The sequence below is a fragment of the Sorghum bicolor genome, chromosome 3 (genome assembly GCF_000003195.3).
Source record: "Sorghum bicolor cultivar BTx623 chromosome 3, Sorghum_bicolor_NCBIv3, whole genome shotgun sequence".
Classification (NCBI taxonomy): domain Eukaryota; kingdom Viridiplantae; phylum Streptophyta; class Magnoliopsida; order Poales; family Poaceae; genus Sorghum; species Sorghum bicolor.
The window spans coordinates 8,357,285-8,383,092 of NC_012872.2; the positions used below are offsets into that span (position 1 = coordinate 8,357,285).

The 25,808-nt window shown below is 46.6% G+C and overlaps 2 protein-coding genes across 4 annotated transcripts; both read left to right on the forward strand.

The window, feature by feature from the left end:
- On the forward strand, window positions 7,009-10,578 carry LOC8079056. Of its 2 annotated transcripts, XM_021457867.1 has the most exons (5): window positions 7,009-7,432; window positions 7,865-7,960; window positions 8,090-8,233; window positions 8,502-9,768; window positions 10,041-10,578. In XM_021457867.1, exons 1-4 carry the CDS (start codon window positions 7,288-7,290, stop codon window positions 9,734-9,736), a joined length of 1,620 nt encoding a protein of 539 aa, XP_021313542.1. In that variant the 5' UTR covers window positions 7,009-7,287; the 3' UTR covers window positions 9,737-9,768; window positions 10,041-10,578. The 2 variants fall into 2 exon arrangements, with proteins under 2 accessions (XP_021313542.1, XP_021313541.1); XM_021457866.1 differs by lacking the exon at window positions 10,041-10,578 and having other exon boundaries at window positions 8,502-9,956.
- On the forward strand, window positions 12,079-22,123 carry LOC8079058. 2 transcript variants are annotated; one of them, XM_021458108.1, is made up of 5 exons: window positions 12,079-12,439; window positions 12,529-12,585; window positions 12,692-12,814; window positions 20,495-20,629; window positions 20,810-22,123. In XM_021458108.1, exons 1-5 carry the CDS (start codon window positions 12,241-12,243, stop codon window positions 22,003-22,005), a joined length of 1,710 nt encoding a protein of 569 aa, XP_021313783.1. In that variant the 5' UTR covers window positions 12,079-12,240; the 3' UTR covers window positions 22,006-22,123. The 2 variants fall into 2 exon arrangements, with proteins under 2 accessions (XP_021313783.1, XP_002455299.1); XM_002455254.2 differs by having other exon boundaries at window positions 12,080-12,439; window positions 20,813-22,123.

Sequence of the window (25,808 nt, forward strand, 5' to 3'; positions counted from 1 at the left end):
AAGGCGTGATAGGGAGCAAGCTTCTGTCCCATCGTTCTTTTTGCAGCCTTCCCACCGAACGACCCAGGGCGAGTCAGGACACAGGAAACAAGGATGGAACGTCTAATCGGGACCCCCTCGAGACACCCAAGGTCAGCGCTCCAGATATCAGCATATTACGCGGCGCCCGACCCTCGACCGAACAAGGTCCCTTCCCAGGGACAAGTCGGGCGTCGACTGACAACACCACAGCTGCTCCGCCGGATCCGCCACCATACCATACGAGCATGCGACCTCAGAACCAGCACAAGGCGGCTGGCAGGGCGGCACGCAGGAGCACGCGTAATCATCACCAAGCTATCAAGATGGGACGGCTCGAGGCCATGCCGTACGGAAGCCTCGAGTAGGTCAGCGCTCCATGCGGCTATCGATCCCTACTCTAACATCTATGCATGTACCCTGTGTCTCTCCTTGGAGCTATAAAAGGAGGGACTCAGGAATAGAAGAGAGGGACATCACAACACAAGAACCCACACACACGTAGTAGAGCGACACATTTCATACCACGCTTGTATTCGCCCCTGTACAAGCACTTAGGTGCAAGATAATACGAACTCTCTCCCCCGCTGGACGTAGGGCCTTCTCTTGCCCGAACCAGGATAAATCTCTGTGTCTTCTTGCATCACCATCCGGAAAGGGGAGCACGCATACAAATTTACTCGTTGGTGTGACCCCCCGGGGGAAAAAACACCGACAGGGATAGTGGTGAATAATAGGGCTGAGTGATTGTGATTAAATACAATTGATGATGTTTATATATATGCATGTGTGTTATTTCCTGTTAAGTGAAGAATGGATGTACACGTAAACAATGCAGCCATGCAGCATGCAAAGCAACGTTTGCATGTGCATGCTTCTGCAAACTGATCATTTAATGCCCTTCCAGCTGTGCATGCAGTACAGAATGTGTCAGAAAAAAATTTAACTAACTAAACACCTAAATTTTTTTTGTCTGTGTCAGATTTCTGAGCTCAAAGTCGGACAACAAAAATTTTTGCCACTTTGAGGAAAAAAATTCGAATCTAAACAGGGCCTTAGTCTATTTTTGGAAAACATTTGTCAAATAAAACAAAATGCTACAATGCTCATTTTACCAAAAATTTTGAAATTAAATAAGACCTTACTAAACCTTGAGCGTGATTTTTTTTAAAAAAAAAAAACTAAAAGCCTTGAGTGCCACGCGCGGTATTTGACGCAATGCATGTAGCTGCAGCTATCGTGCCTAGCCCCGCGCCCCTGCAATGCTACTAGCTGAGATGGAACAACACAAAGCTTGGAAGGAGAGGGACAGGGAGCATATGCAGGGGCGGCAGCTCACCAACTTTCAACCGATTTTGGTTTTACATTTTTGATTTTGTTACTGTAGCACTTTTATTTTTATTTGACACAAACATTGTCCAATCATAAAGTAACTAGGTTTAAAAGATTCGTCTTGCGATTTACAGGCAAACTGTATAATTAATTTTTGTTTTTCATCTATATTTAATGCTTCATGCATATGCCGTAAGATTTAATGTAACGAGAAATCTTGAAAAGTTTTTAGTTTTTTGATAGAAACTAAACAAGGTCCATTGCTATCCAACTGTGTTGTTTGCATCGTCACCAATTCCCGTTCCCCAGCACAAGATACTGCCATGTTACCGATGTCGTTGACGGGATAGTTTCCGTCCAAATCACCAAACGACACCATGACACGGTCGACGCGAGTAGTACACAACAGTTCAACAAATGACATGACACCATATGTTAATTACCAAGGCAAGGCAGGATTGGTAGGTAGTGCGTGTCACGGCTCCATGTGCATACTATAGGCGTACATCGGGTGTACACGCGTGTACAAAACTTATAATTGGCGCGCGGCTGCCTTAATAATAATTCCCCAAGCCGCCTAGGCGGCGCCCTCGGATTCGTTCTTCCTTTTTGCCTGGTTGCTCAATCAGAGGTTCCAACGCCCAACTGCAATTGTGTACTCCATGTGATCGTGCTGCTGCTCACATGACTGGACGTCTGGACATGTTCCATCCGCTTGTGATTTCGACATGCACGCTGGATCTAACGGCTTTGTGTACTGTACTAAAACGTTTTTTTATCACCTTTCTCTTTCAAATAAACTGAGAGCCAGTAAATCTATTACTTTTGGCTTCATTCACTGCCTCAAAATTCTCTATCGAAACCATATAAGGCCCTATTTAGTTTGTGCTGATTTTTTTTAGCACCTATCACATCGAATATTTGACAAATGCATGAAGTATTAAATGCAGATTATTTCTGAAACTAAAAACACAGCTGAGAGTAATTTGCGAGACAAATCTTTTAAGATTAATTTGTTCATGATTGGACACTAATTGTCAAATAAAACAAAAGAGCTACAATACATACTAAATTTTAGCACCTCTAACCAAACACCCCCTAAAATCGTGTCATATTATATATAGAGAGAGATAGAGATACAAAAGTACCGTTCTATAGTTGATCATAGAATAACTTATGGTCACTTTATTTTCATTTCATGAGCTTGCGATAAAAATCATATTAACTAGATATTATTTTGAAAATAATACTCTCTCGATATTTTCGCTTGAGTTTATTAGCAGAATCTGTCAGCCATTCAGCAATGTTTTTCTCTCAAAACAAATCAACCAACAATACTTTTTGCTATGACTTATCAGCCAAACGAACAAAAACTAATTAAAATGGAAGGAGCAATTAATTAACAAAGTTGAGTCGTGTTATCGACAAAATATCTTCATTTTTTTTACAACAGACACTAGCTAGCTTATATATATATATATAAAATGTGATTTAAAATGGAAGAAGTAATTAATTAACAGAGTTGAGTCGTGTTGTGGAGGGTATCTTCTTTTATTTTACAACGACACTACCTAGCTTATTTAATATTTTTTATATATAATAATGCAACGCTTCCAACGTGCGTGCGTCCAGCCCCGATACACCTTGGTAATTGGTATGTCTTGCTCTTGCGTAGGGTAGCTTGACCAAGCCCATGGAATAATTATTAACCCACGTCATGTTACGTCGATCGGTTCAACGCGCACGCACCCACGCTGCCACGCACGTCCTCGTTCCCTCCCCCTTGCACATGTGCCAAGCATCGGATTAGTTAGTCCTATCTGGCTAGCTTCATTTCCTTTAATTTTCTTTTTAAGAAACAGGCATTATTTGGCTAGTACTGTAGATACTACTACTACTACTACATCAAATAAAAAACATTGTCTTCTTGAAACACAATGCATACGTCTAATGTTCATATTTAGACACGAGGCACATGCACGTTACCCACACACATGATGAATGCAGTACATCGTATCTTCATGAACGTTTACAAAGGACCACCGGTGAAGTCTAGATAAGGAATACTACTACTGTAGACGCAAATACGTTGTCTAGCATGGAAAGAATAATTCCTGTAAACATTAACAACCATATTGAGGTCTTGTTTAGTCAAAAACCCAAAACTTTTCAAAATTCCCCGTCATATCGAATCTTACGGCATATACATAGACCATTAAATATAGATAAAAATAAAAACTAATGGCACAGTTTGCCTGTAAATCACGAGATAAATCTTTTAAGCCTAGTTACTTTATGATTGGACAATGTTTGTCAAATAAAAACAAAAGTGCTATAGTGTTAAAATCCAAAAAAAATTTTTGATGTAAACAAGGCCTAAGTTGGAGTCTTCGTCTCTTGGAGACTCGAATACAGATTACTAGCTTCATTACAAGGGACTTAATACAAATTGATTACGCAAAATTAGAAGGAGAAAAAAAAGCAGTCCCTTTTAGATAAGGTCTTGTTTAGTTCCCAAAAATTTTAAGATATCATATTAAATCTTGTAGCATATGCATGAGCATTAAATATAGATAAAAAATAACTAATTACACAGTTTGTCTATAATTTGTGAGATAAATTTTTTGAGCCTAGTTAGTCCATGGTTCGACAATAATTACCAAATATAAACGAAAGTGCTATAGTACCCAAAACTAAAAAATCACCGGTACTCCCTCCGTCCAAAAAAAGTGTTGTTTTTTACTTTTAGACATATTGTTTGACCATCTGTCTTATTCAATTTTTTTTTATAAATATCATCTATTTTGTTATGACTTATTTTATGATAAAGTATACTTAAATAGTTATTTATTTATTTTATAATTTATAGAAAAATTTTTAATAAGGCGAACGGTCAAACATGTTCGGTGGTCTGAAAATCTATGGCTGAAAATACTGTTCGTTGATTTCTTGTGAGAGGAAAACACTGTTGGCTTGCCGAAAAAGTACGACTTATAAGACAAGCGAACAAGTGTAAATTTGAAGGCATAGCGAACAGGTGTTGTCATTCTTTTTTGGACAGAGGGAGTAAAGGATATGGAGCAAGTAAGTTGTGACGCTGTCACCTGTTCACGTCTCCTGGCCGACGACCGCCTTGGTAACTGCTACTGCTAGCCATGGACATAGGGGCGAACCTAGAGCAAATTAGAAAGGGATGTTTTTCTTTTATAGTTGTAAAAATTCAACCTATAGTTATGATAAAAATCTGCTCTTAACAATGATTTTTTTAAATATTGGTGGGTGCCTAAACACCCACGGTCTTCAACATAGCTTCACCTCTGATGGACAGTCACGTACTACGCTGATAGGTGACAATACCAAGATAGCTGGCCAGCATCAGTTAGGGTTAGGCCTTTAATTTGTTCGGTACAAGTTTACGTATGAATGAAATCACCAGAAGACAGTTTTTTTTATATAATCCACCGACAGTTTGACATCTTAGTTCCCTGGTGCAAATATGCAATCACCGTGGAAGCTCTGCAATCACCAACGGCACAGCCTGACAGCCATTGCGCAGGTGCCTCGGATCACGCGCTCAACCACATGCCGACCCTTTACCGATACCGATGTCCTGCTGGCTGCCCTTGACACAAAAGTACCGTTCCCTCCTTTTTTTTTTTGAATGGCAGAAACTCTGCCCCTCAATTAAGGAAGGAGCAGTTCGAACTCTTCCCAATCACATCTACTACTAGTACTAAGAATAGTACATAATTCCTGACCAATCAATCACCGTGTACCTTCTGCAATCGTCTTCGATTGAACATCACACCAAACACCATATCTGTGATCTTCAGTTTATTCAGAGCAAACAGTTATATTTGCTGATAGGTCACCTGTGTCTCACTACCGGGTTTTTCTCTTTTTTTTCAAACAGTACCAGTTTAATTAGTTTAATTGGTTGATCGGCAGCCGTACTCCGTCGACAGTGACTCGCTGAATGATTGAATGATCTATTACTTGTCGACTGACGATCAGTGCAAATCAGCGTAGCATAGAGCCGCTCTGGCAGGTAAGCTAACTGCTAACAGAAGAGGAGGCCAATAGAGGCATAGAGCCTGCAGTACTCTTTACATCCAAATTAACCACGATTTGGAAATACCACCAACAACAGGAATCTCCAACTGTACTAGGAGGCGACCAACCAAGAGACAAGTTCATGCATTAATTCAGAGCATTCAAAAGATAATGTATTGATATGTATATATATATATATCGTGGCAAAAAAGAAAAGAAATGTACTTGACCTGTATACAATAAATTTTCACTTTCGAATCACACATGGGTATGTCTTGCATATGCCACGTAGAGGTAGGTTTGCATACGTTCTCAGATATGAGTGTGCCTCTGTGTTCTATTGTGTAATTTGCCAAGAACACGGTATATTCATGTATTGGAGAGGTTGCATATGCCTGCAGGAACCGTCTTTTTTTTTTGAAAGGGCCTGCACGAAACGTTGGCAGCGAAGAATCCAGTTCAGTCCCCAACCGTCTCTCTCATCTCGTCGCTGAAGCCTGAAGATGATGCCCTGTGGCACATGACAACAAAGAACGTATCTTTCAGTCCTCAAGGAAAATAGAGACCTCTCTTAAACCATGTGAAACGAACTGCAATAGGTCCTCGCTTTAGCTGGACCTGACGCATGCCATCTGTGGAGATGATAAAGTTGTCCCCATCAGGAGGGAAGAAAATGAAAGTATTGATGAAGGATTAACCAAACTGTATCTGACACTCACCACTGACAAATTCCAAATACTCTCCTAGAGGTATATGTATAGCAAGGGCCTGCCTGCCATGGATGGACAAAAAAGGCTGACCTCAGCTGAACTTGAATAAAGGAACAAATGGGTGAAGCCAAAGAAACAATCAAAGAGGGGAGAATGTGCAGTTGTGCACCGTGTAGGTTATGAATTAGTAGTAGGCAGGGGTGGTGGGCTCTTGGTGACATACCCTGACAGCTCATGACTTCCCTGCGACTGAAACATCCTAATTCCAATCAAATATTCCACGCATTTGACCTCTAGTATACTCTCAGCATGTTCTACCACCACACACCCATCATGGATCAATCAGTTATGCCTCACATATGGCCTATTTTTCCTACCCTTACACCAACTCCATGCCCCAATCATACACACAAAAGAACAGCTCAAAAAAAAAGTAAACTTGTGCTAAACCGCCCCCAAAAGACTAGTCAAAACAATGAATATTACAGATACCCAGTACAATAAGCTCAAACCAGAAGCTTTAACTGAATTCTAATACTTGTGATTATACGTCTAAGGTCATGTTTGATCACATGCAGCTAACAAGTACTCTCTCTCCCAAAATAACTGTCGTTCTCACTTCTCGAGAAATAACTTTAACTAATTTTATATTACAAAACATTAATATTTATGGCACACAATTAATATCATTAGATAGATCGTTAAATCTATTTTCATAATAGATTTATTTGAAGATATAAAACTTATTTGAATTCTTAGCTAATCCCTTATTTATTATCCAGCTAACAATTAACTATTAGCTGGTTTTCCCAGCTAGGCAGCTATCACAGCTGATAGTTAATTAGGTGGATCAGACAGGGGCCTAAGCATATACTAGTTTATAAACGTAGCCATCACGAGGGAGAGTTGGCCTTTGGCTTGGTCTTCCCCTCGGGCCAGCAGCCATAGCAAGCCCATAAAGCTCACCACGCATCACCGAGAACTGGTCCATTGAAGAGTTCTCGGAAGGTTCTCCCATGTCAGCGTAGTTGGTGACTTGGTGCGTGTGCGTTTGTGTTCCAGGGAGACCTGCACACACGCGGCGGCGAGGCCTCCATATTTATCACAGCACAGGGGTCGGGGAAGCCAGCAAGCTGAAAGGGGTTCACGCGCTCGCCGGAGACGACGACGAAAGATGGGCGGCGATCCGGGGAAAGTCATCAAGAACATGAAGGGCGCGGCGCAGAAGTACCTCGGCGTTGGCTTCCTCCTCGGCTTCTTCCTCGTGCTCCTCACCTACTTCACCGTCTCCGAGCAGTTCGCCATCACGGCGCCCAACGGTGAGTCAGTTCTTCTGTTCTTTGCTCCTCGAATTGCTCTGGCATCGGTTTCGTTCGTATGCCTTCAGCCTATTATTAGCAAGTGTAATTCAGCAGAAATGTTTAGCCCTTGCTGTTTCTGAATTCTTGCTGACCGATTCAGTCCATGAACTTTGCCACCTTGCAAGTGGTTCATTTGAATCCTGTTTTGCTCGTATTATCGTTCATATCATAGCTCCTCTGATTCAAGAGTAAACCAAAACTGCAGATTCTTTGTGTTCTTCCTTTTTGGAAAATAATTATTCAGATGTCCAGTATTAGCATCTCTGCAACACATGTGATGCAAAAACACATAGCAGGCTCAACTAACCACCATTTCAAATTTAAACAACTTATTTCCTGCTCCCCAACTTTTCCTGCTGAAACTGACGGGAATTGAGCTGACGTGCGCAGCTGTTCGGAGGGCATCACCGGGGCACGCGCACACCTCGGCGTCACCGATCACCCCGGCCGTTGAAGAGAAGAGGCAGCAGGAGGCCCCTGTCATAGGTAAAATCATCCTGTAAACCTTGTTCTTCCTTCCTCTCACCGAATAATAAAGCTACGTTAATTTAGTATAAATTCAGCAAAATTTGACATTTTTTTAATCCCCTGTCTGTTTTCTCTTGCCATGTGCAGAGGAGAAGCCACCCAAGGCAGAGCTTGCACCAGAGGAGAAGCCTCCAAATGCAGAGCAGGAGGAGGCCCAAGAGAATCCCCCACGCGTTGAGGTTGAAGAGCCCCACGCTGAAACAGAGATGGACCAGCAGAAGCCTGTCTCAGGTACTACTTGCAAATCCATATATCCCCCTGTTTTCTTTCTCACCATCAATCCATCGTCATAAAGAAAAAAATAAAGTACACGAGTTTGTTCTGTATCCTTTGCGATCAGTCTCAATCTCCTTGTTGTCACGGCTATACTTTTTAGAACAGAAGCCGAAAGTGGCCGTGCAAAGCAGAGACGTGTTGGTTTCAGATTCTTTGCTGTCTGAAAGCAGCGAATCCTGACCAGAAAGCATCTAACGAGATTCCCATTCATGCATTCATGCAGATGACGATGATGGTAGGAGGAGCAGTAGTATCGTCGGCGGCGATGACAGTGCTCCGGCGAAGAAGCCGGCGTGCGACATCCAGGGTCCATGGGCGTCCGACGTGTGCGACATCGACGGCGACGTGCGGATCCACGGCTCCGCGGGCACCGTCCTGATCGCTCCGTCCATCGAGAGCGGCGGCCGCAACCCGAACACGCAGGAGTGGCGCATCCGCCCTTACTCCCGGAAGCACCAGCCCGGGATCAAGGAGGTGACGGTGCGCGAGCTGGCGTCGGCCGGCGACGCGCCGCCGTGCGACGTCCGTTCCCCCGTGCCGGCGCTGGTGCTGGCCATGGGCGGGCTGTCGGGCAACTACTGGCACGACTTCAGCGACATCCTGATCCCGCTCTACCTCCAGGCGGCGCGGTTCGACGGCGAGGTGCAGCTCGTCGTGGAGAACATCCAGCCGTGGTACGTCGGCAAGTACCGGACCATCCTGCGTCGCCTGTCGCGGCACGACGTCGTGGACATGGACAAGGACGACCGCGTGCGGTGCTTCCCGGGCGCCGTGGTGGGCATCCGGATGCACAAGGAGTTCAGCATCGACCCGGAGCGGGAGCCCCGGGGCCACTCCATGCCGGAGTTCACCGCGTTCCTCCGGGAGACCTTCTCGCTCCCGCGCGCCGCGCCGACGAGGCTGACGGCCGCCGGCGGCGAGGACGAGGAGGACGAGCGGGTGAAGCCGCGGATGATGATCATCTCGCGGCGGCACCCGCGGAAGCTGGTGAACGTGGACGACGTGGTGGCCCTGGCGCGGCGCGTCGGGTTCGAGGTGGTGATCGGTGACCCGCCCTTCAACGTCGACGTCGGGGAGTTCGCCAGGGAGGTGAACGCCGTGGACGTGCTGGTGGGCGTGCACGGCGCCGGGCTGACCAACTCGCTGTTCCTCCCGACGGGCGCCGTGTTCATCCAGATCAACCCGTACGGAAAGATGGAGCACATCGGGGAGGTGGACTTCGGCATCCCCGCCGTGGACATGGGGCTCAAGTACATGGCCTACTCCGCCGGCGTGGAGGAGAGCACGCTGGTGGACACGCTGGGCCGGGACCACCCCGCCGTCAGGGACCCGGAGTCCATCCACCGGAGCGGGTGGGGGAAGGTGGCCGAGTTCTACCTCGGCAAGCAGGACATCCGGCTGGACCTCCAGCGGTTCGAGCCTGTGCTCCGCAAGGCCATGCAGCTCCTCAGGGAGTAGGCACCGGCGTCGCAGAGAGCAGCAAGATGCAAGTACAGTTTTTTTTTATTTTATTTTTTTCAAAATGATTCTTTAGACACTATAGTACAGTACAGTAGCTCTTAATTTTTCTTCCCTCCCTGGCCTGCTTAATTTATTTCTCAATTCTTTTCCATTTTTTGGTGTTTGTTTCTAAAGGAAAAAAAGGGTAAATTAAAGATTCATTCACATGCTTACTCCATTTGATTTGATTGGGTCATCGAGCGCTTGGCATTTGCATTCGCGTGTGTGATGTGTGAACATGTGTTGGAACTTTGAACTGCAGAGACTGGATGTGCCCAAAAGAAAGGCCTTCTTGGGGGAAAAAAAAAAAGAGCCAAACACGGAGAGCAATAAAGCCCAGGAGACAAACGGAGATGGGCCAAAGCCAAAAGATTGGGCTGGTAGGTGAGGGGTGGCTGTCAGTCAGTCGGCACCGTTGACCAAAGCTGGTAGATAGATTAGGTTAGTTAGGCAGTTTATAGGTGATCGGCAATCAAGGGACAACGGCGACTCAATGCATGTTAGCGGGGTGATGAAGGCGGCAGATACGTGCAAGCAAGCAATGCAACCACCGTGTACTGGCAGCCTAGCAGCCCCTACCGGGCACATGAAAGATGAATCCACAGCGACGCAAAATGGCAAAGCAACAGCACTGTAGCGAGTGGGGTGCATGTTGCCTACCTAGCTTCTCCGGCCGACAATAATTGACGACGGAGTCCAGTTCCAGTCCAGGTGAAGCACACATTCTACCTGTAAAAGTCGTATGCAATGCAATGCATATGTTCTCTACGTCTGGTATATATGTTGGTACTGAACTTTTATACCGTTGCTTCGTGCACACAAACAAAATTTCTTTGAAAGCGAGCCCCCGGTAGCTGAAAAGATGGGCATGGTAAATTAGTGAAGACAAAAAGGAACATCCATGGTCTTTGAACATCGATCACCATCTCCACCATTAAGGCATTAACTATGCAGCTAAATCGTCCTGTAATGTTATGGGATGAATTCTTGGAATGGATGCCTGCCTCCAGCACCATGCAAAGGACATGTGTTTAGATGCAGAGACTAAAGTATTTGGTCTGTTCGCTTGTCTTATAAGCTATATATAATTTTGCAGACAAGCGGACAGAGGTATCACATCGGATATTATATAGGGTGTCGTGTAGGGGGTGTGTATACTAATAAAAAAACAAATTACATATCCCGTTATTAATCCGCGAGACAAATTTATTAAGACTAATTAATTTATCATTAGTACATGTTTACTTTAGCAATCATGAATTAATTTATTAGTAATTATGGACTAATTAGACTTAAAAAATTCATCTTGTAAATTAGTTACAATCTGCATATTTAGTTTCGTAATTAGTCTATATTTAGTACCCCAAATATATATCCAAATATCTAATAGGACAACAACTAAATTTTAGCCATGGAAACCAAACGAAGCTGCCTGGACAGATTTTTGTTTCATCAGTCTGGGACGGACATGCCTTTGGACTTTCCTTCTCAGCCACCATATTACAAAACTAGCATCTCTCTCATCTCACATGCGCTGATGCGCTTAGATGGATGGACCCCTTCGAAGTTTATGATCCCCAAATGATCATCGTTAGATGTAACCGCAGAGGAGCTGATCACAGGGGCCAGCAGCCGCGACGTACAGCAGCAGGTCAAGCTTTGCCTTTGCTGCCCAACAACAACCACATGGGAGGCCGACGCAGTGACCCTACACATGCATCCACGGAGGTGGCGGCTTTTAGCCGACCGCTAGAGAACAGCAATTTCAGAGTGGTAAACAATCTTGTTCAGAGACACCTAAAAAAAAGAACAACAAAAATGCATAATCCTTGGTACTGTTTCTAGTTAGTAGTAACTGCACAGCAGTTATTAAGTTGTTGAACCCACCTCAACTTAAGCACATATAATGCCTTGTTTAGTTCCAAAATTTTTTGCAAAATAAGAATAGTACCACTTTTGTTTGTATTTAACAAATATTATCCAATTATGGACTAACTAGACTCAAAAGATTCGTCTCCTCAATTTCGATCAAACTGTGCAATTAGTTTTTATTTTCGTCTATATTTAATATTTCATGCATGTGTCTAAAGATTTGATGTGACGGGGAATCTGAAAAATTTTGAAATTTTTTTGGGAACTAAACAAGACCTAAATATGCATGTGTCTAAAGATTTGATGTGACGGAGAATCTGAAAAATTTTGTAAAATTTTTTTGACTAAACAAGGACTAAATATAAATAATGAACTGACGCAAAGCGAGCTCACAATAATGGCCGCTTTCCACCCTGCCCATGCTCTCCACTGTGACCGAACCCGCCCACTCGGCCACACGTACATGTGGCAATGCCACACTGACACCCCACGACCTCGCAACACTTCTCACTTCTCCGATGCTCTTTTACTCCGATGCTCCCTCCCGAAAACCCGCAGGCGCAGCTGATGATTAGCTGAGCGCCTGAGCCATGGCGTTCCTGGTGCAGCACGGCAAGAGCAGAGCCGTCGGCGCGAGGAAGCCGAGGCACGTCGCCAGGATCCCGACCAAGCTGGAGCTCAGGCACAGGCAGCTCGCCGCCAGGCTTCTCCCGGCGTGCCTGCTCGCCCCGGTGCTCTGCATCTGCGCGGCCAGGCTCTTCTCCGTCGTCCTGCCGTCGCAACTCTCGCGTAAGTCAGAGATCACCACTCAAACTAAAATCTTACAATCAGTTGACTTCTAGGACTCGACATATGTGTGCCTATGCTTGTGCTTGTAGCTGGCAATGGAGTTTACCTTGCAGAGGGAAACCATGTTATCTCTGACGATGCTGAAGGTGAGGAAGGCATCAAGAATCCTTGAGGTTCCTCATTTTCTCCAATTATTCTCGTCAGGTCTGCACTCTTTTGATCTCAAAAAACTGCTTCTGCTTGTACCAACAGCGGCTGGAGCTCTGAGCTCCTTGCAGCAGGGCTCTGTGGACGACAGACATCGACTTCAAGAACCTAGTGCTCAGGTTCCTGCAAGATTGGGTGCTGATCCTGTCAGGGGTTCACCAAAATTAGGTGAGGATACAGCACATGAAAACTATCTTTCTCCACTCCCTTTTGCCTCTGTCCAGTCCAGCCAGATCACTTCTTGCAACTCGCATGGTTGTGAGTGAGTGGCACCGAAGTGTGCTGGACTGGACCACACTGGTTGCGTTGCATCGTGATCAGGGACAGTGCAATGGAAGTACTGTAGTGCATGCCTAGGTTTGGGATCTTCTGATCTTCTCATCACTGGGTCCACCACCTTGCAGTTCTATAATTGGTATGGCCCTCCCCTCAATCATGTATTTGCTGGTAGTTTGTTCTAGTACGAAATAGGGACGTTAAGGAATTCAGTGGTTTTAGGGGGTGCATTGCTCTGAGATATCACTGAAAGTTGCAAGGACCTATTTTTTTTTTATGGTCACCGGGGGGGAAACGATCCCCACCTGAATACTTTATTAGCCCATCTTGGCTCAGGAGTTATATTGGGTACAGAGAGATTACAGGAATAAAACTACAAAGTACCCTAGAAATACAAACACATGGAGCCCAACTAGGCCTAGCCATGACCTTGTCTAGCCATATCAAAGATGGAGCACCAGATATCTGCAATGGGACGCTTCCTCCTGGCTAGCCTAGAGCGCCATTTTTGGGCGTCCAGTTTGCAGGCTAGCAGAACTTGTTCTACAGACCGCACCTCGGATCTGAAGACGTAGCTGTTTCTCGCCTTCCAGATGTGCCAGCACACTAGTGCTAAGAAAGTTGGGAACTCTTGTTGCGGCATAATGGCGGCAGGCGTCACGGTATGCAAAGATTTCAGTTCCGTTGAGATCACCGTTGAAAGCCCCAGTGTCCTCCACACTGTGTTGCCAAGATTGCAACCCCAGATGATATGCTCGGCCGTTTCTTCGTGTTGATGGCAGACCTCACAAGTAGTGTCGCTGACCACACACTTTTTCACTAGCACTGAGCGAGATTGCACCCGCCCCTGCAACAGTAGCCACATGAAAAGCTGAACTCGCGGGGGTGCGGCATTGTTCCAGATGAAAGATGCTTTAGCATCCACTGCAGCTTCCCTAGCCTTGAGCATCCTGTAGATAGCGCCGCTGTCGAGGTTTGAATCTCCTTTACTGAAATTGGAGATACGCCTGTCCATTGCTTCAGAAAGGGTGACAGAGCTCAAAGCAGTTCGCAGAGAGTTGAGTTCAGAAACTGCTTGACTTGAGAGCCTGGGCACGAGAGACTGCTCGATCCCCAACTCCATCATCTGACAGACGGAAGCAGTCTTCAAGGTGCAGTGTGAGAACAGAACTGGGTAAGCATCCTCCAGCGCGTCATCCCCCAGCCAGACATCTTCCCAGAACGAACAGGACTTCCCATCCCCGATGATAACTGAGGTTAGTGCTCTGTAGAGTGGCAGCAGAGATCGGAGTGTCTTCCAGTGGTCACCATGGACGTCTCCGGTTAGAGTGACAATGGAGGCCCGCCCCTGCACCCACCTTGCCCACGCAGAGGATTCAGTACAATGCAGACGGTGCAGGAGTTTCAGAAGTAGACAGACGTTCTGAGCACTTAGGTCCCTGATACCAAGCCCACCGTTCTCCTTTGGCTGACAAACGTTGGTCCAGGCAACAAGGCAAGATGCCGGTGAAGCCCTTCTGTTCGAGGATCCCGACCAAAGGAAACCTCGCCTACGCTTGTCCATCTGACTGATCGCCCATGGAGGTAACTGCAAGGAACTCATACAGTAGACTAGTATTGAATCTAGCACAGAGTTTACCAACACAGCACGACCCATAGAGTTGAGAAAGGATGCCTGCCAGGAGCTAAGGTATTTGTCGGCCTTGTGAATTAACGGCGTGAACGCTGAGATTGGCAGTTTGTTCACGGATAATGGAAGACCAAGGTAATTCTGAGGAAATCCCTCGCGCCTGCAGCCAAGGATATCGACCAGTGCAGAAACCGTCGCTTCTGGCACATGAATAGGTACAAGAGTGCTCTTGTGGTAGTTGATGTTGAGTCCTGTGATGTTCGCAAATAGTTCAAGGAGGACCTTCAGCTCGCTGGCCCCTGTCAAAGTAGCCTCGAAAACAATCAGGGTATCATCTGCATACTGAAGAACTGCCGGCGGAAGGTTGGCATCCGTCGGGTGTTTGATGTCTCTGCTGCCCCTTATCAACTTCTGAAGCGTCTCCGCGACAAGGAGGAACAGATAGGGTGAAATCGGGTCTCCCTGTCGCAGGCCTCGCTTGCAACTGATCCACGGTCCTGGGCATCCATTGACGAGAACAGCCGATCTGGAAGTTGTGAGCAGTGAATGCAGCCAGTTGCACCAGCGTTCACAGAAGCCTCTGGCCTGAAGCACGTTGAACAAGCCTTCCCAATTGACAGTGTCGAAGGCCTTGGCGAAGTCAAGTTTCAAGGCAATGGCTGGTCTTTTCCTCTTGTGACAGACCTGGACAAGCTCCAAAGCATAGATGAATGTGTCTGTGATCGATCTGCCTTTGATAAACCCTGTCTGGTGGATGTCAATGAGCTGGGGAATCTCTTTCTGCAGTCTTGTGGTTAGCACTTTGGTCAGAACCTTGAGTGCACAGTTCTGCAGGCAGATGGGCCTGAAAGCGTCTACATCCACAGCATCTGTCCTCTTCGGCAGATGGGCCTGAACGATCTATTAATGCACTCCAGCTGGGCATTACCGCTGTGGAACGCGTCGAGGAAATTCATAACCGAGTCTTTGACAGAGGACCAAGCAGCAGAGAAGAAAGCCGGACCAAAACCATCCGGACCCGGAGCACTGTTCTTGTTCATTGAATCGATTGCTGTCTTGGTTTCTGAGAAGGTGAAATTGGTAACCAGTTGATCACTTGGCTTGTAGTCATTCTGGAACAGGCGTTGAAGATCGAAAGCTGTTGACTCTCCAGGCACCCCAATGATCGACTGGAAGTAATCTGTTAGCGCGGCCGTTTTTCCAGAGTGCGAGACTACCTCAGCACCCTGAACCCTGATCATTCTTATGTAATTGCGACGAAGTCTTTGAGTTGCATGAGCGTGGTGGAACTTAGTGTTTGCGTCCGCCTCTCTGATTGCCTTGTATTTGCTTCGCTGTCTCCAGTACGTGGCCTGGTCTTTTAGAAGCTGTGTCAGTGTTTCCTGCGCCAGCCTTCGGACCTGAAACTCCTCATTGGACAGGTTTCTTGTTTCTTCGAAAAAGTCAAACAGTTGTATAATGAATTGGCAATTTTGAGTAAGTTCGGGTGGTGCCCTGTTACACCGCGACCACGCCTTAGCCGCCGCCCTGGCGGCCTTGATGCGCGCGACCAACGTACCTGCGTCGTCTGATCGTGTCGGCGCCTGCTGCCATGCCTGAGTAATCGATGTTAGGAAGGATCGGTTGCGAAGCCAACTATTTTCTAGTTGGAAGTGCGAGGGTTTAGGCAGATCAGTTGACAGGGAGAGTAAAAGTGGCGTATGATCAGAGGTGGGTTGGGGTAGGGAAGTGAGGCAGGTTAGAGGGAAAATCAGGTTAAGCTCGTTGTTTGTAAGGGCACGGTCCAACTTGGCAAGGATGGGGAAAGGCTGTTTGTTGGACCAAGTGTAGAGCCGATCCGAGAGGACGACCTCCTCGATGAGGAGATCATGAATTGTGTCATTGAAAGCCGTGGCCAGGTTAGAGTTGATCTGGCCATTGTTTTTGTCCGAGGGGCATCGAACCAGGTTGAAATCACCAAGCAAAATCCAAGGCCCATTGATTATAGGATGAAGATCCCTAAGGTGCTGGAGGAAAGAAGCAGAAGCTGTGTGGTCAGCCGGTCCGTAGGTGTTTGTCACCGTGAAGTCGAGATTAGAGGCGTTGCAGGTGAAGACGGTCGTTAAGGTGTAAGGTTTCAGGAAGTGGCTCTGCAGAGTGAAAATCGTGGGGTCCCAGGCCGTGACCAAGCCCCCATGAGTGCCAGCAGCCGGTGACAAAACGAAAGAGTTAGAGAGAGATGTAGGTAGAAAGGTTTTAGCCTTGAAGGCATCAATCTCAGCAAGTTTGGATTCCTGGATGCAGACAATATTCGGTCTAGCATCAAGAAACACACGTCGCACCAAGTTGCATTTGTCCGAGTCGCCTAAACCACGCACATTCCAGAAAACAACGTTAAAACAGCGATTGTTCGAGTTCATCTAGTCCTCACGAAACACCAAGAACAAACAAAGGCGGTACAAGCAGAGGATTGGATTACAATAGAGGTTACAACAGCACAAACACGAAGTAAATTGAAAGTTCTTGCTCTGCAGTGACGGCAGTTGAAGGAGTGGAAGCTGACGTTGAGGCAGTACTTGGACATGGCGACCTTAAGGCACCGGGCCGTCGATGTCGACGGTCTTGCAGCCAAGCTTTGCCGCGCTGACCAGCTTCCTCAAGTCAGCAGCGCCGATAGGAAGGTGGTTGCGCGAAAGGATGTTCTTGTTGGTAACATGTTTTTTGAGCGCCTTGGAGCAAGAGGAGAGCGAGTTCAAAAGTGCCTTGCGCTGGACAGCCTGAGTGGTCATGTCCACGAATTTTGCAGGAGCTTTTGCCGCTAGGCGCGAGCTGGAGCGGCGAGCAGCGGGAACGCTAAGCATGGGGTGCTGGCGGCGGCGTCTGCTGTAAGTGAGAAGAGGAGGGCTTGCAACACGTTGGCTCATAAAAGCAGCAACCGGCGAGTCAACCAGCGAAAGGATCGGACTCGGCGGTGCAGAGACAGCAGCAGCAGTAGTTGAAAAAACAGCATCAGGAACATTTGCAGGTTCACCGGAAGAAGCAGTTGCCGGTGCACCGGGAGAAGGCAGCCTAGCAAGCAACAGAGCAAGGCTCAAGACCTGAAAAGAGGGGTGGCCCTCGGGGAGCAAGGCAGGCGACGCAGCCGAGCCGAGGTTTGACACATGTAGGGGATCAAAAGCAAGTTGCTGGGAAGAAGGAGCAAGCGCGCGCTGGGGATTGAACATCCTGTTGTAGTGATGCGGTTGCTGGCGGAGTTGCTGCTGGCTCCAAAGCGGCCCACGAGGACCGAGAGAAGGTCCTGGTGCTGGAGGTGCAGGCGGACCAAAAAACCTCGCCAAGTTGCTGCGACCATCAAGCTGGAACTCGCGCGGCCAAACTCTGATCGGAATGATTTTAGCGACTGCCCCGACTCTACCAGTCCCCTGAGCACTGGAGATTCTGAGCTCCCTTGGAAGCTCGAGGCGATCATTGACCTCCAGCAGCAAGCGAAGAGGCCCAAAGTTTTCCCCGGAAAGGCTCTCGGGATCGACCTCAGCCACATTGCCGAAGCCGGTGAAGCATTTCTGGATTTTTCCATCGTACCAATGTTCAATGGGGAAGTCCAGGACGGCGACGAAAGCCAGCCAAGTCGGAATGCGGAAGAAACGGTCAGAGGTTTCCTCCGGTTTCAGTAGATGCAGCTCATGGCCATCAAAAGAGATTGGAGAAAGAAGGTGGAGGGATTCCTGTTCCGGGAAGGAGGCGCAACGAAGGATCAAGGCTCCCCGGGACGAGGGAAGGAGGTCCACAGGGAGTAAAGGGGCGACAGAGCGAAGAGCATTGCGAATGAAGGCGCTGACCTCCAGCATTTCAACTGGCGGTTCGATGAATGCGAGCAGCAGACGTTCGCCGAGCTCAGGTCGTCCTGGGGAGACCCAAGCGTCGGCATAGGCTGGACGCCCCCGCTGCCAAGAGTCGCCTTCGGAACTGGAGTCGGAACCGGGGAAGTCCCCGCTTTCTGCCTCATCGTCGGACGAGCCGAACGCCGCGTTGGTGCCGCGGTCCGCCAGGTCAGGCAAAGGCTGGTGAAGATCCTGACCAGGCGACCGACGTGACGGCGACAACATCGGCCCTCGTGAGCCCCCCGCGCCCGCATCGCCCCTAACAGGCGACAATGGCGACGTCGGCTCGCTCAAACCTCCCGCGCCCGCGCCACCCCCGGAGCCGCGACCCGACTCGGTGATGAACTTGTCGATGCAGAGCGGCTCGGTGGGGTGGGGCTCTTGGGCAAGCGCGAGGAGGGACTGCTGGCCGAGCGCTTCGATGAACCGAGGGCCAGAGGAGCTTGAGGCCACCATGTTCTCCGGCAGGAAGGCGACCGATGGCTGGAAAGCGAAGTCCTCCAACTGAGCTTCGGCAGCTACCGGGGTTGGCGAAGGCGGTGAAGCCGGGGGCGATTGCGGGGAGGTTGGAGCCGGAGCAGAGTGGGCGCGCGTCGCCCTTGCCCTAGCAGCCCCCGGGGTGCGAAGGCGGTTGGCCGCCGCACGAATCAACCGGCGGAAGGGCATCTTGCAGTCTGGACTGCGGTGGCCGGACACGAAGCACAGGCGGCAGCGCACCGGGTCACGGCAGTCTTCGACAACGTGATCAGAGGCGAGGCAGCGAAAGCACCCGTTGCTGGGGGGCCGAGGCTTAAGGGTTTTGACGAGGGAAGGAGCAGGCGGTGCATGGGTACGCGCGACCTGCAGATAAGACCGAGGCCGCTGCGCATTGAAGGAGCACGCCTGCACCATACCTGCTGCCTTACCAGGGACAAGACCGCGCGGCGCACCCCCAGCAGGAGACAGGAGGGGGAAGCAGGGGAAAGGGATGGGCGGCAGGGATAAAAGATTTCCGGGTACAGATCCCAGCTGCGGCGCAACAAAGCCCTGAGCAGCTGGCAGGCTCTCTTTGCCAAGGTCAACTGTAGTCAATACGGTAGTTGGGGTCGTACAACCTGCAGTGACTACAGGAGGTTTTGGTACAGCAGAAGGTAAGCATTGAAACGCCCTCTCCGCCGCGGCGAGAGAAGGATGAAGGTGGAGCTCAACGTCGGCGATGCGCAGAACACCGAGGACTAGCAGCACATTCGCAATGTTCCTGGAGGACACAACGAACTCGAACACGCCGTCTACAATGCGCCGTACGTCTAGGCGACTCGGACAAGGAGCCAACAGGAAACGGAGCGAGTTTCTGATGAAGAACGTATTGAAACGACATAGGCGAGAGGGAGGAGTTACCCAGATAGGAACCGGCGAGGAGGATGGTGCGAGGAGGTTCGGCACCACGGTGGAGAAGTGGTCAGCAAGAATCCTGTTCTGAAGCTCGAGGCGGGCAGAGGCAGGAGGCACGACGACGACGCGACGACGCTCGGCGTTGAGGTCGTGGACAACAAGACGACGCCTAGGGGGCGGCGTTGGCGCGGCACGGCTCACGGGGAGAGGTGGCGGCGGTGGTGGTGGAGGCGGGGGTGGGGGTGGTGGGGGTGGCGGAGGCGGTGGGGGGGGGTGGGGGTGGCGGAGGCGGTGGTGGAGGAGGCGGAGGTGGTGGCGACGCGAGGTCGCCCGGAGAAGGCGACGCGGGGTCGCCCATCCTTGCAAGGACCTATGTGTTTGTCACCGCCAGCTGTGTCCTTTTCCTATGCCTGTTTAAACTGGATTGGAAGGAGAGTAAAATAGTAGGTCTGAAAAGTAAGTTTGAAATTAAAGAAATTATTGCAGAGAAGCGAAAGTTATGCATTCATGCATAACTCTCGAATCTAGACTAGATACATGGATCGTCAATGATAATTATGAAATGTTGTTCATTAGCTTTGTTTTGTTTTGTGATAATCTTCTGCACATTCAATTGTTGACTTGGATGACCAGGGATCTTAAAAAAACTAAGAAGTTTTGCTGTCATTCCACCTTCAATCATTATTTGCAATCCAAATATGACCTCTGCAGATATTGAAGTTGAAAGCAGCAACTCCAAGCATATAACAGATTTGGATAATAAATCAGGAATGAAGGGGCTGGCTATATCTTCAACAAATGCTAGTTCCCCACCCGAAAACTCCATCGTGAGTTCCCGACAATCAGGTGAGAGTTCATTGCAAATTAATTGATGACTTATTGACAGGCATCAATTAATTTGCTTTGCTTCCACCATTAAATCTGGAAAAAGTGGCATGCCGAACTTCAAATATGAATGAGTTTACTGTATCAGGCAGCGCATAATATAGCAGAATGGTTTTCTTCCTTTGATTTCTTCCTTTCCAGCAGTTACAGATACTGAAGTTCCAAAGCCTAAGAGCAAGATATACTGTGACGACAAGAGTAAAGATGATGGCTTCCCTTATGCAAGGCCAATCATCTGCCAAATGTCTGGTGATGTGCGAGTTTCTCCTGAAAGTTCATCAGTTGCTCTTAATACGCCAATGCTACAAGGCGAGGAAGAGCGGCGGATTACCCCATATGCTCGCAAGGACGATTCCTTGCTATCCCTTGTAAGAGAAGTGGTCATCAGAGCAGTTGCAAATGAAAATGATGCTCCCAAATGCAGCATCAGCCATGATGTCCCAGCAGTTATCTTCTCAGTTGGTGGCTATACCGGAAACTTCTTCCACGACATGTCTGATGTGCTGATCCCACTATATCTAACTTCCTTTCAGTATAAAGGTCGAGTAAAATTCTTCATTACAAACTACAAGCAGTGGTGGATTCAGAAATATAAACCAGTGCTACGGAGGCTATCGCATCACGACATAATCGATTTTGACTCTAACAAGGATGTCCACTGTTTTCAGCATGTAATCCTCGGCCTGACGAGGGATAGGGATCTCATCCTTCGGCCACATCCCACGAGAAACCCAAAGGGGTACTCGATGCTTGACTTCACAAGATTCTTGCGCCACTCATATGGCCTCAAAAGGAACAGGCCATTGGTCCTCGGTGAGCAGCCTGGCAAGAAACCAAGAATGCTGATCATATCAAGGCGAGGCACGAGGAAGCTATTGAACCTTCGTCAAGTGGCAGCCACATCAAGGGCGTTAGGCTTTGACGTGATCATCTCCGAGGCCAGGGGAAACTTGAAGAGGTTTGCAACAATGGTGAATTCATGCGACGTGCTCCTAGCAGTCCATGGCGCCGGCCTCACCAACCAGGTCTTTCTCCCACCACAGGCGGTGGTGGTCCAGATAGTTCCATGGGGGAAGATGGACTGGATGGCCACCAACTTCTACGGGCAGCCAGCGCGTGGCATGAACCTGAGGTACCTGGAGTACTACGTCTCTGAAAAAGAGAGTAGCCTTGCTCAGAGGTACCCAAGAGACCACTTGGTGTTCAAGGACCCCATGGCAATCCATGGTCAGGGATGGAATGCGTTGGCAGACATTTTTATGGCACAGGATGTGAAACTAAATATCAGGAGATTCAGGCCTACACTTTTACAGGTTCTGGACCTTCTTCAGGTCTAGCATGATAGAGACATAACAGTTTTGTTTTCTTCCTTGTATCATATAATGTTCATTCTTTGTCAGTTAATTCTTTTTTCTGACACAAAATTAATATAGTTGTAACCATTTGTTTGTTTTAGCTTGTTGCTTTCAGTAGTCGTCATTGTATACGACCCTCTTGCTCTTGGATCCCGTCGCTCAGTTGTTCACTTTGTACTACCCAGTCTAGATTATTATTCTTTTTAATATAATCCGCAGCTCTTATGTCTCATTCTTTCAAAAGAAAATGTAATTGTAAACTTATATTGTGTAATAGAACGGAAGTACAGCACGGCAAGTCAGTAAAACATAGTCAGGTTGGCAAGTACCATCACTACCATTCGATCTCTATTGATGAACAGTCTATATTTTTTTACTACCGTAAAACTTGTATTTACTTAAATCGGATAAATTCTAAAGTGTATAACGCTATGTACTATGAGCACTGGCACACGTTCGGGCATTAGCACCGGTCGGGAAGAGCCTGTTGCTCCGGTTTCCGAGCCGGTGCTGCCCTTCCGGGACTAAAGGCCCACCCTTTAGTCCCGGTTCGGAGAACCGGAGCTAAAGCCTCCCCTAACACCGGTGTTAAAGGGTCCTGCCAGGGCTGCCACGTTGCAGGACCTTTTAACACCGGTTGAAGAGTTTCTTTTTTTTGTTTCACTTCTTCGGTTCTGTTTATTGTTTTTATATAATAATAATAGGTTTTTCAATATATGTTTTTGCTGATACAATAATATATTTATATTACACGCATATTAAGCATATATAAATGAAAATTATAGGCTTAGCTTAATAATTAAGCTTTGCCTATAATAAAATGAATAGGCTACATCAAAAATTAAATAGATATGTAAAAAGCTTTATATATATATAGTTTTATATGTACAAAATTCGTAACACATATATACATAGAGTTTTTTCTCCCAATGTCTACAAACGATACAAATGATCATCATTGTTTGGAATAAGAGTTTCGTTGCCGTTGAAGTGAAACTCGCCGTTTGGATTGATCACTTGCTCGCGGAGAAATCCTGCTATCGTCTCTTGGATAGCTTTGATTCGGTCTTTTTTAATGACCTTTTCCCTCAACCATTCCGTCTTTAATTTGAAATAAATAAAAAAGGTATTAGTTATCTAAGTTATTCAATATAATTCAGGAGATAATAAAAAGAGACATGTAACGTACTCTGAGCGTCTCTGTGGGTGTTTGATTGACTTGTGCCATCATAAATTTGCACACGTAATATGCACATAGATTGTTCCCCCTTCTTGTCTTAAACACCATTGTACGATATATATATATATATATATATATATATATATATATATATATATATATATATATATATATATATATATATATATATATATATATATATATATATTCACGACCACGACAATAAGAAGGCTAAAAGTTAGCGAAAGTTTGCTAGCTAGTAGAACTTACTTGTGGATGTATTATGTTAAGCGGCACTTTACATCCACTGAGATGTTCACGGTCAATGAATCTTTTCCAAACCCTACACACAGCCATTGTGGATCGTGAACTAATAATTACAGAGTCATATTATGATATTCTTCTAGCTGAGATCGACATTACGTACCTTTGAATAATGTTTACCATTTGTTGATAATTTTCTTGTGGTTTTCTCATTGAGTCAAAGATTATCAACCGGTTCTTGGGAATTTCAATGACTATGAGTATCCAGTGAAAGCTGTTTACATACACATATATATAGTCAGGCCTATATATAACTATATAAAACTTATCTCGAGTAATAATTATTAAAATAAAATATGCATGCACTTAATAACTATATAACTCACTCGAAGTTGAAGGGGAAGTGTATTTTTTGTTTTTCTTTTTGGTTCACAAAGAACCTCATAAGATTAGTGCTGACTTCTGTCTCATGAGCTGTTGTCCACACTGTCTGCGGAGCCTTGAAAACAATATAAGGGTCAACGAACCCAATACTATTGTCATTTCTTATTCTGAGCTCTCTCATTTGGTGCCTGCAAGTGTGTAAGGATTATATACATGTAATTAAAGAAGTTAGAAGTATAATAAAAAGAAAAAAATACTTACACACAAAAGCAGCCGACAAGAGATTTGTCAAGAGCGTCGAGGTGACATAATTGGTGCAATTCTTCGAACTGCACGTATATGAGGTCATCTCCACGGAAGTAGTGATGTTGTCTAATACAAACAGAAATCCAATTCTCTCCTCTTTTAGACGCCTCAATGCACAATTTGTTTATTGCAAACATTTGTGTGCCGAGCTCATGTAAACGCTGAGAGTCGAATAGACTCCTGCCCGGTTGATATCTTGCCCTCCATTGATCAACTACCTCAGCTTTTTCAAATGTTTGGCATCCAAGAATGGCGACAATTTCTTCCATATTTAAACCGCTCTGTCCAAAGTAACGCTCAAGCGAGTCTAGCTCAGACAACACTAAGGATTTCTTTGGCATCAAGTCTTCATTTGAGCCGTATTGATTTAGCACAATCAAAGGGGGCACCGGTTTTGATACTTGTCCGAGCTGTGGGACCCCCTTTCCTACTTTCTTCCTAGGCTGTGAAGACTTGACCAGAGACCGCTCATAGTCTGAAAGTGCTGGCTTTTTCTAAGCTTCACGTTGCTTCTTTTGCTGGTCCGCCACCTTCTGCCTCAGTTCCGATGGCTTTACATAAAAGTACGGCTTTTCTGGGTTTAGCCATTTTTTTCTATCCTCTTTCAATTTATCAAATACTGAAATACACTGGGTTTTTTACGATCCGGACACTTGTAGAATATACGACCCTTGTTTACTCCCTCTTTCGACACTTTGTACTCCATCACAATCTTCTGCCCACACTTGCCACAAGTAATGAGAGGGAGTTCCGGCCGGTATCGCTTTTGAACCCGTTGAGAGACCGAAGACCCGGTCACGGTTGCCATCTACTATCCATACTCAATTTTTAAATAATTATAAATTTCACATTTACTAGTAAACATGTATGATTAAAGAAGAACCTAATAATATCCTTTATTTGTCTAGTTACTTCAACAAATCTTCTAAATTATACAATGGACATTATGTAGTAATAAAAATAAATCTAGTGATATTAACAAACCAATTAATTTGAACTATCCTACTTTCTAATATCATAAAAAGATACTATAATTCATTCTTGCAAACTACATTAATACTAGGTCAACCATAAAATATGGTATATATATATATATGGATACTAATTCATGTGAATGATTCAAAATAACAAAGTGGATTTGAGCTAAAAATAATGGGAACATCACAAGCCAAAAACAACATGAAAAAAACAAGAAAGACAAAAGTTAGTCACCTCCAAACACGAGGAAACGATGTCGGAGTCGAAGAAGATCAACGATGGGCGTCGGAGATGAAGAACAAATGAAGAACAAGGAAGAAGAAGCTCCAAGAACAACAATGGTGAATGGTGCTCTCAGTTTCAAATGGGCAGAGAGGAGGAGGGATCCGGCCTATAAACCGGACCGGTTCAGGGCAAAAACCGGTGCTAAAGGGTGACCCTTTAGCACCGGTTTGTGTCACAAACCGGTGCTAAAGGTTTTGCCTCGGCCCGTGGCGCTGGCCGGTGCTAAAGGGGACCCTTTAGCACCGATTTGTAACACGAACCGGTGCTAAAGGGTCCCTGCCCCGACAGCACCTGTCAGTAGCCGTTGGGCAGGACCCTTTAGCACCGGTTCATGTTACGAACCGGTGTTAAAGGGGTCTTTAACCCCGGGCCGAAAAAGGCCGAGGTT